The following is a 13,042-nucleotide window of genomic DNA, read 5'->3' as shown; positions in this document are numbered from 1 at the left end:
TAATCGAAACTTTCGGAATACATACTTTTTACATTCTTATTTAAAATATACATACTTTTAAGGGTAAGTTACCCTCATTGCTAAGGTGTAAATTAGTATGAGAGCAAAGAACTCATTTAAAACACCGATTCAGAGAATAGTCTTACTTTGTATTTCCCCACATTCTCTCCCGTTTTAGTAGCTTAATCGTTTATGTGTTCTTTTCATGAGACAATAAACGTTTATTTTTTTTATTGACATCTGTTATCTACTAGTCAAATTAAATATTAAATATAAAAAAAACACCCATATTAAAATCACATATAATTATGCTAAAGTAATAATAAATTTGTGACTTGCAGAACATTCCACTGGGATTTGTGACATTTCTAAAAAAAAAACTTTCTATGAACTAGTAGTTTTGAGCATAAATTAAGGTAGGAAATAACTGAGATTTTCCCACATTTACCCAATTTTATAGGCACAATATACGTACATTATAAACCTGAGTTGCTAAAAAATACACATCGGCTTAGCCGCCTTAAAAATTCTACTAATAAAAAAAAAATGTATATTTTAATTTCAATATATTTTGCACCATATTTTTGTATGTATTGCAATAACTCAAAAACTACTGGATCGATTTTAAAAATTCTTTCACTATTAAAAAGCTATGTTATCAATAAGTAACAAAAGCTATATATTTTATTTCACGCGGACGAAATCGCGAGCAACAGCTTGTCTATAAGATCACTGCAATGTTCAAACATCACAATAAGCGTACTTATATTTGTCTATTTTAGGCTCCGATCTCCTTGTAGAGGACTTACAGTGAGCTAAATAAAATAATTGTTTAACTCCGTAGTTACGTATGTTATAAGGTTTCCTGTATATCGTGATTCGCGTGCGCGTGTCCGTTGTCCGCGCGTTTACCGCGTCCAGCGCGCTCGAGTGCAGCGTCGCTCAGCTGCCACGCGGGACGGTACAACACCGCGCCCTTCTCGTTATACGCCAGCGCCCGATTGGGTCGCGTGTTAGATGTACTGCCTATCGACGTGTAGCTGCAGACAAATATCTACGTTAAATACGTGGTAGAAGAGCTATCTTACTAATATTATAAATGCGAAAGTTTAGATGGATGTTTGTTAGTAGCCTAAGCTAAACTGATCTCAATGAAATTTGGAAATATTTGTAGGGGACGACGGAAGAATACTAACTACTAAGTTACTTTATTTTTTTTTAATTCGACACGGAAAGTCGCGGGCAAATCCTAGATATTAAATGAAGGCGATTTTTCTCGATGTCCGTTTCTCAATTGTTGCGCAAATCCTTTTTCCACGGCGTCGAGCGTGCGTTGCCAGTTTGACCTTGCATAAGTTTAACCTTTTTTGTGCTACTAAGGAGGTTAAACGATCATAACTATTATAAGAATCGCCTCCTTCTTGAATTCCTTAATTTATTTTTAAGTGTACACCTACACTATAGGAGCTAATTACGCTAACTGCTTTTATTTACGTATGCAGATACATTACCCTTTATCATAAAGGCTACAGTAGGGCACATGTCGCTGTAGTATATAACTCCATATTTGATGGTACGTCCAATCCAAGAGGGGCGACACTCGCAGGAATTGCGGCCAGTCTCCATCTGTTTGCTAAAACATGGACAAATTAAAAAAAATATGGAGAATAACATATAGGAAGTAGTCAACAAACTGTATTTACCTGCATAAATTTTAAATGTTCACTATACGGATCCGTCCGTCTTGTACCCATTAGACACGCTTTTAAATTTGTATCACTTTCTGTTATTCTCTGAAGTACTTTTTTCATGTCCCCTTCAGCTACTATGAGTTTAATTTGATAATGACTTTCTATTTCTTTTACGAATTTCTCTATTTCTTTAAACGGTCCTTTCGTCCTAATATACAATACTTTCAGATCTTTTCCTACATCTTCTCTCTTATACATACTTTTTAATACATCGATTGTCACATCTAGTAACACAGTGCAATCTTTGCCACCGTTAAAAGAAAAAAATACTTCGTCTAATTGGAACTGTGTGAAACATTTTTGTATTATCTGCAAATGATAATTATTAATTGCTTTAAAGTATGGGTAAAATGAAGGTTATAATAAAGCAGTCTCCAACTCACAAAAAAAACATGGGTAAAAGAAAGAGAAGAAACAATCAAGATCAATCGTTTTTGTTTCTTCATTTAACTCTCACTATTTAAGACTGGACAGTTAACAGTTATATCAGTTAGGTTTCAACACCCAATTTTTATATATAAATTACATTAATAGCATTATAGAAATATCGTACCTGTTTTGTCTCTTCCAGAACTTCTGTAATATCTGGTAGTTCCATGTTACCGTTTTCCATTTTTTGTGGCATTTTAAAATAAATTTACCTAAAATCGACTATTAAAAAGTTAATTAACTGGGTGAAACAAACTTGGCGCAAAGAGAAATCGAAACGTGCTTCTCAGTTGAAGGTAACTGTACAAATAAGACTTGTCGTAAGTAGTTTGTTGTAATATTGTCGTTTGTTGTAAATTTGTTTTGTTCACAAAGGAAAAATAAACTCGTTTTTTATCTGTTTCAAATTGACATCATATATGTTTGTTATTTTTATTCAAATTAATTTTATTGTTAACAAAACTAAAGTTGAATATTTTTTATCTTTACATTTTTGCAGTTTCAGCTTCAGTTGGAGTAATGATATTAATTAAATAAAAAATTACATCTTTGATTGTCATTTAGATACATGAGACCTTATACAATAAAATTTTAGACTATTTTTTGAATAGCTTGAATATAGTCTAACAATCATGCTGTATTATCACTTATCTATGCAAATTGTGTTTTTACTGTATACTTAAAATTTATATTGCCTTATTAAACAGTTAGAATTCTTAACTACCATAACAAAACCTATAAATGCACTCGGCATTTGACTAAAACACATTGCAAGTAATGACCTAATGAAGATGTCACATGTTGAACAATAGAATAAAAACAAATGTATATTATATTTGTAAACATTTACTAATGATACAATGATGTTTTAAAATATTTACTGTTTACATTTAAAACAATTTGGAAGCCCAATACTCAATAATAATAAAATCTGTAAGATTAAATAAATAAATACACAGTCAAATGAGCTGGGTTTTTATTTATGAAGTGACTAGCCTTCACTTGTGACTCCCTCCAAGTGGTATAAAAAAAACAAAACCAAGTAGCCTGTGTGTTCTTCCACACTATCCTCTATGTCTATGCAAAATTTCATTGAGGTCCATTCAGCAGTTTTGGCTACATACTCTAACAATACATCCATCCATCCATCTAAACTTTCACATTTATAATATTAGTATGATTTGAATGTTTTACTAACAACTTTTTAATTAGATATTTATATTAAGGTGTTGTTAATGAAACTTTAAGATTCCTTTATACCTTATTTATTTAAAAAAATATAAATCATAACAGATTTTCACTTATATACCTGCAGAATACAGAAAACACTGTAATAGTTGTACAGACTCCACATTAATTAATGCTTCCTTAATTTTTTTTCAATCTGTAATATCTTTTTCTATGCATATTTTCTTTTGGGGAGGTTCACATTCCAATTCTTGTATTTCACCAAATATTATACTTTTAGTTAGATTGAATTTTACTCGCATCATTTCTTTCTTAGGAGATACATTTCTCACATAAAAAATATGTAAATTATCTATTTGACAACCAATGTTTTCCTTCACCAGTTCTTCAGCATTTTTATATGGGTCATCACCAATTACAAAGCAGTACACATAAACAATAATTTCATAATGAAATTTCTCCATAAGGGATTTATCTTCCAATAATCCTTTAAAATGTTTTAAAAACTCCACAGCCATTGCTGGTAGATTCATTGTTACATGTATTTTGAATTCCTTCTGCACTTCTCCTTTACACAACTCAATTACAAAATCTTTAAAAGTTTTGCATATAAAATCTTTGCCATCCATATTGTATGATTTAAAAAGTTTTGTATCAACTTTGTTTTGCTTAGCGTTAAACTTTAACCATGTAAATGAATCTGGGTTTAAATCATTAGCAAATACTTTACACTTTCTTTTCGCCGCTGGTATGGAAAAGGGACCAACTCCACAGAATACATCAAATAAAACATCTCCTGGTTTCAAGTATTCCAATATTCTTTCATGTTCTTTACTTAAACGTGGATTCCAATATACTTTGGAGAAATCAAATCTAAAGTTACAATTGTTTTCTTTTACTGAAACTATGTAGTTTTCCTCTCCGGCGATAATTTCCATGCTAAAATTTCTATATGTGTTATCAATGATGTTATTTTTATTAACAACCGTACTGCATGTTTTAATTTTGTCTATCAGTACTTCACCGATAAGTTGCTTGTAATCCAAAAGATGATCTCGCAAATTTAAATGTATAATGTGACCTATTTGAGAAAATCCACTTACAGTGTCTTCATTTTCAGGTAGTACCGCTTTGAAAATAGCATCATATTTAAAATTTTCATATGTTATTTGTATCTCTTTTGAATCGAAATCTTTTTCTGTAATTCCACATTTCTGAAGAATTTCACGTTCTGAATCTTGGAAATCCATCCATTGACTAATTTTTTCAGGGTTTAAATGTATAATCTTGTGTGAATTTTCAGAATTTGGCTTCAGAGTTTGTACAGGCTTGAAACTATCGAGTTTCAAGAGGTAATTCTTACAAATAGGAGTCACTTTAGATACCTTTTCATCGCTCACTTTTAGTATTGGCACCACCACATTACGCAAGAATTTCTGACGATTAAGCACTTTCATACCCCGGACACCGATAGGTAATAAAGCAACAGGTAGAACAGGTGTCATTTTTTACAAAACAAAACGAAAACAACATAAATATGATTGATGAAAGTAAATAAGTAAGCAACTATGTCGAAGAAATTTTCAACACTAATACTAACCTAATTTTGACATTTACACGGTGGCGTTTCGCGAGTGCACATTTTTTACCTTCATGTTGTATGTGGCTTTAAGTAAATAGCAAACTGTATAAGTCTATTTATCTTTTAATTTCACGTTCATGAAAGACAGGAAAGTTGTAGTATACAAGTGATAGTCAACGAAAGTAAGAAACTTGTCAATTTAAAAAAGTTTTTTGACAATGTTTTTTTTTTTCTTCAAATCTCACAAATAGGTAAAAGCAACATAAACCATTCTGCCAAAGCTTCTTTTTTAAATGTACTCGCCTCTGTTATTATCAATCATAATCCCTAAGTATTACGTTCGTTTCAGCTAATAGTAATTAACTCATTTGGCATACTTTCTTTCAAAAATAAATCTTTATTACACTTAATACAAAACGTTTTAATTGAAGGTCATGTGGAGGTGATAACTGTCACAAATATTGGGTTAATTCAAAAGAGGGAATTAGTTCAAATCAAAATAACACATCTTCCCTCGAACAAAGAGTTATAGATAGATAAATATTATTTTCCAATTGGAAAAAAATATCTAATGTAAAGGAATGAGTTACTGAAAACATCACACATCATTTTCTTGTGAGTATTATGTTATGACATATTTATTCCATTGAAAATATAACTATTTAAAATACCAAGACGTCTATCAAACGACAGATTCCGGTTTATATAGACAACATTTGTAACCTGTTATATCTTTTGTCCAATTAAACTTCATTATCTTTTAAAAAAGTGGTTTTGTTTATATTTTGACCAAAACAATAACAAACTTGTTACAAAAGTTCACACAGTCTGTGTTTGTAATAAATAATTGTAATATAAAGGAATTCTTAAAAAATGGTTTAACAAGAAAGTTTTACTTATTAAAACTTTAAAGGTACTTCAAAAAAACTCTACTTTGCAAATCAATAAAATGTTTTTCTTATGTATTAAATAATTATGTTATGTAATTATGAAGTTATTGCATATTGTTGGACGGTTGCTTTTCACCGTCCCGGACTCTGGAAGTGAAGGGTCTATTGAAACACTCGTATTCACATATTCAACTGGTATATTCACAGTATAAAAACTGTCACATATTATTTTTAATAAAGTCTTATGATTACATATATTGCCTGGTACGTGTCGTGATGAGAAGTCTCTTCTAAACATCAAAATACAATACTTTATAAAATTTAAATACATTGTTCCAATATTCAAATTATCCTTCCTGTTTAAAGTGTTGCCTGCCAGTAACATAACATATAAAAACTCTAACACATATTATATTTAGTAATTACAGTCAAAATAGACCTTTATTGAAGTCTTTTAAAATCTGGTTAAGTCATAAATTGTTTTCTTCATTCATAAGTGTACAAGACAGACCAACTTTTAATATGTCACAAGCGAAAAGAAAAAGTTTAAATATCAAAGAGAAATTATCATGTAATATCAAAGTTAGAGAGTAAACTTTAAACAAAGACTAGGCAAAAGAATTTGGTGTGCCACATTCAACAATATTGTGTATCTGGTCAAAAAGAGAAAAGATCAAAATACTTTACGATGCCAATTATTTGAATGAGAGGGGTAAGAACAACCAAGAACACAAATATTGAGGAAGCATTATTAAAGTGGTGTAAACATCAAAGAGCTAATAATTTTTCTGTAAATGGTCCTGTTCTACGTTAATCTAGTTAATCATGTTCTATTGTATGTATTTGTTCGAATAAAATGTTATTACTAATGTTTTAACATGGTTTATTTTAAAAATGAACATGTCCATTCCTAAAATATTTATGGATATATATGTCGACAATTTAAAAATAAAAAAATGATATAACACTTAATCCCTATCAACATTTCAATAGGTACAATTAGAAAAAACAAAGTAATGAAATAAATAATAATAAAAACGTAATTAAAAGACAAAAGAAACATTTAAAATGATCATTGCAATGCTGACCGTATTGGGTCCTGGCACAGCTATAAATGCTGGATGCTTCTAGTTGTACCCTGCACTGATCTTCCGCGAGGACTTTAGACTAATTGCATGTGCATGTAAAACTATGGTACTATTATAATAGTTGAAGGAATTTATATTCCTAACACTTATATGAGCTGGCACGACGGGCGGAAGAGTTTTTACTCTTGTTTTCCACATGCTAAATCAAAAAATTAGGTACCTATTACAATTAATATTGTTTACCAAATAAAATATCTATCTTTAATCAATAAATCTGTTAGAATTTAGTTCCATATTCGAGTTGCAACAAAATCGTTTAAACTCTATTCCAATATCTGCAGTTAACTAGCATTTGTTTCAATTTAATTGAATTTCTTCTGGAGCGTTTCGAAAATCGAATCATTTCGATAACAATTGATCAGTCCATTGGTAGTATTGAGTGACTGTGGTTTGGTTTCTAAACCATTCTAATGTTATCCTGCTTAGCTCGTTTTACCACCTTCAGGGAGAGTAGGGTATGTTCAAGTTCTCTTGTTATCTATTTAACTTATAGATGTTATAGTACTGTTCGAAGTTATATCAGAAACTTGTGAACGATATGAAGAATGGACAGAAGAAATGTTTACTTTTTTTCAATGAAAATTTGCCAATGGGATTTTGTTTGGTATGCGCGGTTGCAACAAAGGTCATACCGTAGGTGACATATTGATATGAATTGACTGATATAGATGCTGATAAGTTCAGGCGCTAAGGCCAAGAAAGATAACAGAACAAATAATTAGCGTATAAATAGGTATAATACGTAATAAAGGCCGAAGTTGTTTGTCAGCTGTTGCCTATCGGTATTCGATAAGCTCATGCCAATGGACTATAACTATTGAGTTATCCCAATCTTAATAATATTAGGTAGTTTTTGATAGGTACTAAAAAATTTGAGTAACGTCAACCATATTTTAGAATGCTTATTGAAAACACATTTTATAGCGATGAATTTAAAGGATGTTTCTTTCTTGAAGGGAGTATTATTATTGTTCAAGAAATTGTACAGGTAAAAGTGGTTACGATTAGTCATAACTATAAACGGTAATCTTTTTTTAAATACATTACGAGATATTATGATGATAAGGAATTATTATATGTTTTATTCAAAGTAGAACGTTCGTATTTAGATTGTAAAAAGATGAACACAGTAAAATAGGTTGCTACTTAAAGGTCCACGCACCGAATAGTATAGTGAATAGGTCAAACATAACATGCGGTCAGAACAAAAGCTTGAAAGCGATCCTCGCGGTGTCGGGTGTTGGTGTGGTCACGGTGGTGCGTGCCGCGGCTATAAGGCAGGGTGGCCGCAGCGGCGCGGCCACTGTGTCGTCAGCCGTGCCACACGACACGCGCCCAACACGCGTCATCACGCGGTACTATACCACACCACGCGATCCCACACGTCACCACGCGTCGCCACACGTCACCACGCGTTGCCGCCCACGGCACACACGCGTACGCTCTCGTCCCCAACATGTCGTCTCGCGACAAGAGCGACTACGCTCGGAAGGTGCACGAAAAGGCGGTCATCGAAAAGGTTATCGAACCTGATTAGTCTTAAAATTTACCTCTGTTTCTCCTTCGTCAGAAATACAGCTGGTGTTTCTGGGACACTATAAGAAAGTAACATGTCAGGTAATAATTTGTGTAGAGACAAATGGCAGTGGAGAAGCGGGCGAATGAAGCTCGGGAGTCGAGGGAGAGCGCGGAAGCGACGCAGGAGGTGCGAATCCTCACCCTCAACCACGGCGAGCACCAGGATGCTACGCTCTACAGGTAGCTTCTGTTAGAGGCCTAAGTTCGGTTTTCGTAGCATTGTATTAAGTGCTGACGCTACGAACATTGTACTAGTCGTTTATTTAAATAATACGTCCCGACTGACTGTAGACCGTCTAGCTATGCCTCCAAGCAGCGACAATGTAATGAACATACATAAATAAACGTTACCCTTCTATCGGTCAAGCAATAAATGTTTATTCTCATTTTTTTAATCGAATGTATCAACATTAATATGACAAACTATATCAGATCTTTCAGCTTGTTTCTAGCTTTAAACCATAGAAAATGAAAATGTTTTCTCGTTATCATCTTATTTAGAAGTGTTAAGAAAGCATTAAATTTTTAGGTTTGAAAAAGGATGCATTCTGAGATTCAGCCCGGGTCCCAGTCTCCTCGGAAGAAAGGTTTTCCTCTACACAAATTATGTGGTGAACGACACACGTGAGTATAACTTAATCTATGTAGAATTTAGGAGTCACGTTTAAAGAGACTAAATTAGTGCCTTATAATATGGAAACTGTATCTAGAGATTTCTTTTAATAAAATTAGAAAACATATCAGTAGATGAAAAAGGCGAGCAAGCAGAGTTCGTCCGCAATCAGTACTATGGTCTGGAGTGGCGCATGGGCGGGGAGGAGGAGGAGTGCGAGGTGGGGGGCGAGGCGCTGGGCAGCGGGCTACTGCTGACGGATACGGACGCGTACTGCTCGCTGCGGCTGGCCCGCGCCGGCTGCTACCATTACTACTTCGTCTACGACAGCGCAGAATCCCGTTTGGGCCCTCAGGTGTACTATCGCCAATAAATAAAATAGGATAAATTCACAAAGCTAGATTTGTACACAATCGGAAATAAATACACAGGATGTTCAACCTTCGAAAGTTTAGATGGATGGATGTTTGTTTGAGTTTGTAGACTAAGCGGATAGACGGATCTCGATGAAATTTGGCGTAGACGTAGATGATAGTTAGGAAGAACAGATAGGTTACTCGATTTTCGTTTTAATTCCACGCGGAATATATAATAGAAGGTAACTTCTTCAAAAATTTAATTTTTTTAAATGTCCAGGGTTCAGGTTGGTTCCACGTGTCGCCGACGCTGCGCGCGGGCAGCCGCGTGCTGGCGCCGGACGCGCTGATGTGCCAGACAGTGCTGGCCAAGTGCCTCGGCCCGCTCTCGCGCTGGGAGCGCGCGCTGCGCCCCGCTAAGGAGGCCGGCTACAATTTGATACACTTCACGCCTATACAGGTAATCACTTCAATACAACAGTTTTAACAATGATAGAGGCATACTTCAGGCCCGTCTTCTGTATGGCCGTGGCATTTGCATTTTTTGCATTGCATTTGCATTGCTCATAAGCAATTCCGCCCACAGTCTGATGAGCGTGGTGCCGGAGGTTTAATTAAAGTCCTTTTCCCTTGTCATTCTTATAAGGAAAGTGTGGGAAGATTTTACGGTGGAGGAGACGTATAGGAAGGGTAAATATCTTTATGGCGTCTAATCCGTTATTAATGGAAGACAACGCATCTACAATTGCGGATGTCTATGGACAGCGGACTTTTTGCCATTTTTGCGGCGAATATCGTTCTCTTGTTCGTTTGATACAGCATTTATTTGTATGTGTAATATTGTACAGGAGCTAGGTGCGTCCAACTCCAGTTACAGCATCGCCAACCAGCTGCGGCTGGACCCGCGCTACAGCGGCGACGGCGCGCGAGAACACACCTTCGCAGACGTCGAGCATCTTGTCACTAAGATACGCAACGAGTGGAATGTACGTATTCATTACAATATCTATATCTGTATCTGTATCTGTATCTGTATCTATATGTGTACTCTATACTAATATTACACAGAGGAAAGATTTGTATTTTTAGCCGATTTCAAAGATTCTTTCGCCATTAAAAACCTACGATATCAGTAAAATAGGCTGTGTTTTGATTATTTTTTTTATTAGCACGGGGACGAAATCGCAAGGAACAGCTAGTTTTAAATAACATGATTTTTGAAAAAATGTTATTCATTAGTGTCTATTAATTTTAAAATTTACGTAAATAGTATTGAAATTGAAATTTTCAATATAATATTTGTTTACCAGATGCTGTCGATCTGTGACGTGGTGCTGAACCACACTGCGAACGAGACGCCGTGGCTGGCGGAGCACCCCGAGGCGACGTACAACTGCCTCAACTGCCCGCACCTGCGCCCCGCCGCCATGCTGGACGCCGTGCTGGCGCGCCTCGCCATAGACCTCGCGCCGCGCACACTCACGCAGATTGAACATCTCGAGGTCACTTGCTGACACCTGTACATACCGCATTACTGACAACATCCTGTACACAACACATTACTGACTACACCTGTACACACCACATTACTGACAACATACTATACACAACACATTACTGACAACACCTGACACAACACGTTACTGACCACATTCATTAAAACATCCTGTAGACACACTTTTAACACATTCTCCCTGTAGACACAAAGTTTCGACACTGTGTCCTACTACATACGCCTGCACAAAATATACTCAACCAATTCAAGTGTACTAAATCACTAAGTATCATTCAACCGACATGTATGACGTCACCAATTGATATTTTGTACATTAATACCGAATATTTAAATTAATTTTAAATGATAAATGACGTCGACACTGTCGATAATACAGGCTTCTTATTGGCGGACGCTATCATAACATAAATCGAACATACTGTATAATGTATAACAATAAATACAGGGTGTGATCCACATCCTGGAGACGCAGCGGCTGCCGGAGGCGCGCCTCCACGAGCTGTTCACCTGCAACGTGGACGACATCGTGCAGCAGTTCTGCTGCATGGCGCGCAACAAGTAAACTATACCTGTCTCCCTCGCACCTGCAGTTTATATACGAAGTACAAAGTAACATGTTATACAGGGTGCCGGCGGTGCGGGCGGAGGGTGCGGGCGAGGGTGCGGGTGCGGGGGAGGCGCTGACGCTGCAGCCGGACCCGCTGTACCGCCGCCTGCACGCCACCGTCGATATGGACCTCGCGCTCAGACTCTACAATGTGTACCGGTAACTACATTATTTTTTAAAATATTCCAGCGGCCCAACTCACCATCACGCTAGTTACACAGATAGAGGTAGATGCTTAAAGTGAGAGACATTTTGTTGTACGAATAGATTGCATTCTTAAGGGAATATTGATGAATTAAATTGATGCAATGCAATTGATTATTGTGGTGTATTTGACAAGTAGGACTATATCAAAGGTCGGCAACTTGTTTAAAATCCAATGGTGTCGATGAACAATTTGGTGTTCCCCACTATTTTCCCCCCGTTTTTGTATATAAAACACACTAGATGTTACTCTCGACTTGCCCCGCATGAAATTAAAAAACGTACCCTATGTTATTCAGTGATAACGTAGCTTTCAATGGTAAAAGAATTTTTGAAATCAGCCTAGTAGTTTTTAAGTTACTTCCATACATACAAAAATGCAAATTTTTCCTCTTTAGAATGTGAGTATAGAAGTATAGACGTAGGCGAGAAGTGCGGTGTATAGAGTATAGAGGGGTGTGTGTGCAGTGCGGAGTGCTACGACGAGGAGTCCCGTGTGCGGCGCTGCTGTGAGGCGCTGTCGCGGCGGCTGGAGGCGCTCAACGCGGCCGCGGCCGACGAGCTGCAGGGACACCTGCGCAGCGCGCTCAGCAACTGCCTCGCTGCCATGAGGTAATGTCACCCTACCAGGGTAACTGGGGGGAGGAGGGGGGCAAATCACAATGCCCTACCACAAACATACCTCAAACTAAACTTACATTTTATGTTATTGATAGGAAATCCCCATATTTAGCCCGCCTTTGACCTGTGCTTTGAAATCTAACTTGAGGACATATTTTTTTAAACATTTCCGTCCTATCTCAAATTCGACTCTAGCCTAACCCTGCCTGTTAAGTAAGTAGTTAAGTATTTTATTTAAGTTTCTTTATATCATCTGTGTTAACATTGTCTACTTTTAATCTAATTTAGTCCTATTATAGTTTTGTAAGCACTTTGCCCGGCAGCAGTTACACCGAAAGTATCCAATCGCTACGGAACTGCTGTCCTGGTGTTGCGTTAAGAATTTATGTCTAATTTTGTATAATATTACTATTTTTATTTTTACTGTTTAATCGTGTTTATCCGCTGTGTTGTAATAATGCTTATCTTTACATAAATAAACTTTTTAATAAAAAAACAAAACCGACTTCCAAACAAAATACACGAAAAACAAAACAAAATGCACTAAAAACAAAACAAA

The 13,042-nt window shown here is 35.8% G+C and overlaps 3 protein-coding genes across 4 annotated transcripts in view; 1 reads left to right on the top strand and 2 right to left on the bottom strand.

The window, feature by feature from the left end:
* Window positions 1–648: 648 nt before the first annotated feature.
* On the bottom strand, window positions 649–5,172 carry LOC106100184 (FAD synthase-like). Of its 2 annotated transcripts, none has more exons than XM_013278944.1 (5): window positions 4,969–5,172; window positions 2,305–2,402; window positions 1,704–2,060; window positions 1,512–1,633; window positions 649–1,040 (listed from the first exon to the last, which is right to left on the bottom strand). In XM_013278944.1, exons 2-5 carry the CDS (start codon window positions 2,374–2,376, stop codon window positions 854–856), a joined length of 738 nt encoding a protein of 245 aa, XP_013134398.1. In that variant the 5' UTR covers window positions 2,377–2,402; window positions 4,969–5,172; the 3' UTR covers window positions 649–853. The 2 variants fall into 2 exon arrangements, with proteins under 2 accessions (XP_013134398.1, XP_013134399.1); XM_013278945.1 differs by having other exon boundaries at window positions 2,305–2,392.
* Window positions 3,336–4,969, bottom strand: LOC106100183 (tRNA (guanine(37)-N1)-methyltransferase). Its single transcript, XM_013278943.1, has one exon. The coding sequence runs from the start codon at window positions 4,871–4,873 to the stop codon at window positions 3,560–3,562; it is 1,314 nt and encodes a 437-aa protein (XP_013134397.1). The 5' UTR covers window positions 4,874–4,969; the 3' UTR covers window positions 3,336–3,559.
* A 2,933-nt stretch (window positions 5,173–8,105) lies between the features above and the next one.
* Window positions 8,106–13,042, top strand: part of LOC106100088 (glycogen debranching enzyme) — a 14,515-nt gene continuing 9,578 nt past the window's right edge. Inside the window, exons 1-10 of the mRNA XM_013278824.1 lie at window positions 8,106–8,507; window positions 8,622–8,746; window positions 9,096–9,190; window positions 9,314–9,534; window positions 9,816–9,995; window positions 10,384–10,521; window positions 10,846–11,037; window positions 11,497–11,609; window positions 11,677–11,817; window positions 12,331–12,474. Of these exons, the coding sequence (XP_013134278.1) occupies window positions 8,445–8,507; window positions 8,622–8,746; window positions 9,096–9,190; window positions 9,314–9,534; window positions 9,816–9,995; window positions 10,384–10,521; window positions 10,846–11,037; window positions 11,497–11,609; window positions 11,677–11,817; window positions 12,331–12,474 (1,412 nt within the window). The 5' untranslated portion in view covers window positions 8,106–8,444. The remainder of the gene's footprint in view (window positions 8,508–8,621; window positions 8,747–9,095; window positions 9,191–9,313; window positions 9,535–9,815; window positions 9,996–10,383; window positions 10,522–10,845; window positions 11,038–11,496; window positions 11,610–11,676; window positions 11,818–12,330; window positions 12,475–13,042) is intronic.

Source organism: Papilio polytes, unplaced genomic scaffold (assembly GCF_000836215.1).
Source record: "Papilio polytes unplaced genomic scaffold, Ppol_1.0 DF824069.1, whole genome shotgun sequence".
Taxonomy (NCBI): Eukaryota; Metazoa; Arthropoda; class Insecta; order Lepidoptera; family Papilionidae; genus Papilio; species Papilio polytes.
The sequence above is the reverse complement of the archived record's forward strand: the minus strand, read 5'-3'. Positions and strand labels throughout refer to the sequence as shown.

Excerpts from the sequence above, each read along its gene's own strand:
- LOC106100184 (XM_013278944.1), bottom strand. The coding sequence starts at position 2,376 with ATGCCACAAAAAATGGAAAACGGTAACATGGAACTACCAGATATTACA. Across the intron at positions 2,061-2,304 it reads TTCTGGAAGAGACAAAACAG|ATAATACAAAAATGTTTCAC; the intron begins GTACGATATTTC and ends TATCATTTGCAG. Across the intron at positions 1,634-1,703 it reads AACATTTAAAATTTATGCAG|CAAACAGATGGAGACTGGCC; the intron begins GTAAATACAGTT and ends TCCATGTTTTAG.
- LOC106100183 (XM_013278943.1), bottom strand. The coding sequence starts at position 4,873 with ATGACACCTGTTCTACCTGTTGCTTTATTACCTATCGGTGTCCGGGGT.